A 2,830-nucleotide genomic window follows, 5' to 3' on the forward strand; every position below is an offset into this window, starting at 1 on the left:
ATTTTTTTTTTTTTTTTTTATGATTTTGAATTTTGTTCCAGCCTTTTGATGTACTTTTCCTTTCTTGAGGCATGGTTTGCTGAGTATGCCACATGACACATTATCTGGAACACAACCAAAAAATAACTCTCATTTCCAGCAGTCTCTCCCAATCCAAACTCTTCTACAAGTATTTTCCTGATCAATTAGAAATTATTTGAAAAGCTCTCAGGCTTTTAATGAATCTTCTTTTGAAGAGCTTTTACTTTCTACCTTCCCTGTTGTTATTTACATACATTATTCACCTCCACAGCTATTTATTCTCTATCTGTAACATGCTGACTTGGATATAATTGTCATTCCATAAGTGCTTTTTAAAGAAAGTATTGCAAGTGAAAACAACTCTCCTAACCTCATAAGTCCATAAATGGAACTTAGAAATTTACTGTCTTCATTTGTTTTCTTATCCAATTATTATTTGTTTGATTGTTTCCATAATAGCCGGTGAAGATTATGGGAAGAGATAATGACAGCTACCTACAGGCATTCATCCTGGTGGGTTTTTCTGATCGGCCAAGATTGGAGAAAATTCTCTTTGCTTTTATCTTGGTTTTCTACATCCTGACACTGGTAGGTAATACTGCAATTATCGTCTTGTCAATTTTGGATGCCAGGCTTCACACACCCATGTACTTCTTTCTTGGGAATCTCTCTTTCTTGGACCTCTGCTTTACAACCAGCATTATCCCCCAGTTGTTGTGGAACCTTTGGGGTCCAGAGAAGACCATCACCTACCATGGCTGTGTGGCTCAACTCTACATCTACATGATTTTGGGTTCAACTGAGTGTGTTCTGTTGGCTGTCATGTCATATGATCGCTATGTGGCTGTCTGTCGGCCCCTGCACTACACAGTAGTTATGCACCCACGTCTCTGCCTGCAGCTAGTGACTGTGGCCTGGTCCTGTGGTTTTCTAAATTCCTTTGTCATGTGTCCCCAGACAATGAAACTCTCTCGGTGTGGGCATCGCAGGGTGGACCACTTTTTGTGTGAGATGCCTGCTCTTATTGCCATGTCCTGTGAAGATACCATGCTAGTAGAAGCTTTTGCCTTTGTTCTGGGGGTTGCTCTTCTTCTGGTGCCCCTCTCCTTGATCCTCATCTCCTATGGCATGATTGCTGCAGCTGTGCTGAGGATCAAGTCAGCAGAAGGGCGCAAAAAAGCCTTCAGCACCTGTTCTTCTCACCTAACTGTGGTCTCCCTCTTCTATGGCACCATCATCTACATGTATTTGCAGCCAGCTAACAGCTACTCTCAAGACCAGGGCAAGTTTCTCACTCTGTTCTACACCATTGTCACTCCCAGTGTCAACCCCCTCATCTATACTCTGAGGAACAAGGATGTGAAAGGGGCTGTGAAAAAGCTTCTGGAGAGGGAAAAAGGGACTAGGAAAACCTAAAGTGAGAAGAAACACTAAATATAGACTATGTGCCAGGGTTACTCTCTTACATATAGCTATATCCATATGCAGAACTAACATTCAAAATATGGACTGAAAACAAAAACAACTTTTTTAGTTTGACCCCATAATCTTGATGTTAAGTGCATTCTCTTTGTTTAAACTTAAGTGCTTTGATATCCCTGCTCTATCTTGTATCCTTAACTGTAGTGTACTTGTAGAATTAGTACAAAGCACACCACGGCACTGGACAGTTTGAAGAATGTGTCATGGGATGTTAAATAAATGGTAAGGACACAAGATTTCCCTTTACCAAAGGTCCTCATCAGCAACATCATAATACTCTGTTTTATGTATAAGTTGGTTATTAGTGAATGATGGTGATAGGAAGGTGCTCTTTGATGTGGTTTTTGAAAAGGAAAAACAAGTATGTTCAAAGTCATTTACACCTTCTTCTTGATCTTTTCTCATAGCCACAAGAGCTGACTAGAGTTAAGATTACAAGTCTTTGGAAAAAAGAGAGCCAATGACACACATCAGGAAAGAATTAATGACTTTGGACTCTTTAGCAATTTACTTTGATCACCTATAAAAACTTCACTTCAAAGAGAGCTTAATTAAATGTTTAATTTCATTACTATCTCTGGTAGTTAAATTTGTATGTCAACTTGGCTGGGCCTGTTAAGTGGCTAGGCAGCTGGTGGTAGTTATTCCCCATGATGAGACTGGCAATCAACTTCATGGTGGGATCTGCCACAAGCTGCTGAGTAGCTGCCTTTGGATGTGGTCTGCTTCCTGTATATAAGGAGAAGCCTTAGGGATAGTCTCTAGCTTATGGCATGCTTGGATTCTGCATGTAGCCTTATCATTGTTCAGTAGCCTGCCATGCTCTGCTGACCATGGGACTTACAATGGACTTAAATTAATGGCCTGCTGTGTGATTTGGTAACATCGGGATAGTGTCTTTTTACTTGTCAACCTTGGGCTGGTCAGCCTCAGCAGCCAGCAGCTGTCTGAGTGAAGAAACATCTGTAGCTCCAGTGGGCTGAGAGCAGGGGGCAAAGCTGGACCCCAAGGTTGAGGGGCTTTCACCCAGCCCCTAGAGTCTGGCACTTTGAACTTGGACTTAAAGCCTCTAAACTGTGAGAGAATAAACTCCTGTTTGTTAAGGCCATCTCATTTGTGGTATATTCTTAGCAGAGTGGCACTAGGTAACTAGAAGAGTACATGGTACCGAGAGAGTGGGGTGCTGCTCTGAGAGATACCTAAAATATGGAAAAAGGAGTGGAATGCATTCTTGACTCAAGACCCTGGCAGAGAGACCCCAGCATACTGCATGAGAGACAACAGAAGCTGAGCCAAGAGACTGGCATGAGACACAGCAGGAGCAGAG

General features: G+C 41.9%; 1 protein-coding gene across 1 annotated transcript; it reads left to right on the forward strand.

Annotated features, from left to right (window-relative positions):
* The first annotated feature begins 492 nt into the window (after positions 1 to 492).
* On the forward strand, positions 493 to 1,437 carry LOC103209047 (putative olfactory receptor 2W6). Its single transcript, XM_007954814.1, has one exon. The coding sequence runs from the start codon at positions 493 to 495 to the stop codon at positions 1,435 to 1,437; it is 945 nt and encodes a 314-aa protein (XP_007953005.1).
* The last annotated feature ends 1,393 nt before the right edge of the window (positions 1,438 to 2,830 follow it).

Source organism: Orycteropus afer, unplaced genomic scaffold, assembly GCF_000298275.1.
Source record: "Orycteropus afer afer isolate SDZICR_OR568_19922 unplaced genomic scaffold, OryAfe1.0 scaffold00474, whole genome shotgun sequence".
Lineage (NCBI taxonomy): Eukaryota > Metazoa > Chordata > Mammalia > Tubulidentata > Orycteropodidae > Orycteropus > Orycteropus afer.

What these genes read in the sequence shown, in the direction of transcription:
- LOC103209047 (XM_007954814.1), top strand. Translation starts at nt 493, where the DNA reads ATGGGAAGAGATAATGACAGCTACCTACAGGCATTCATCCTGGTGGGT.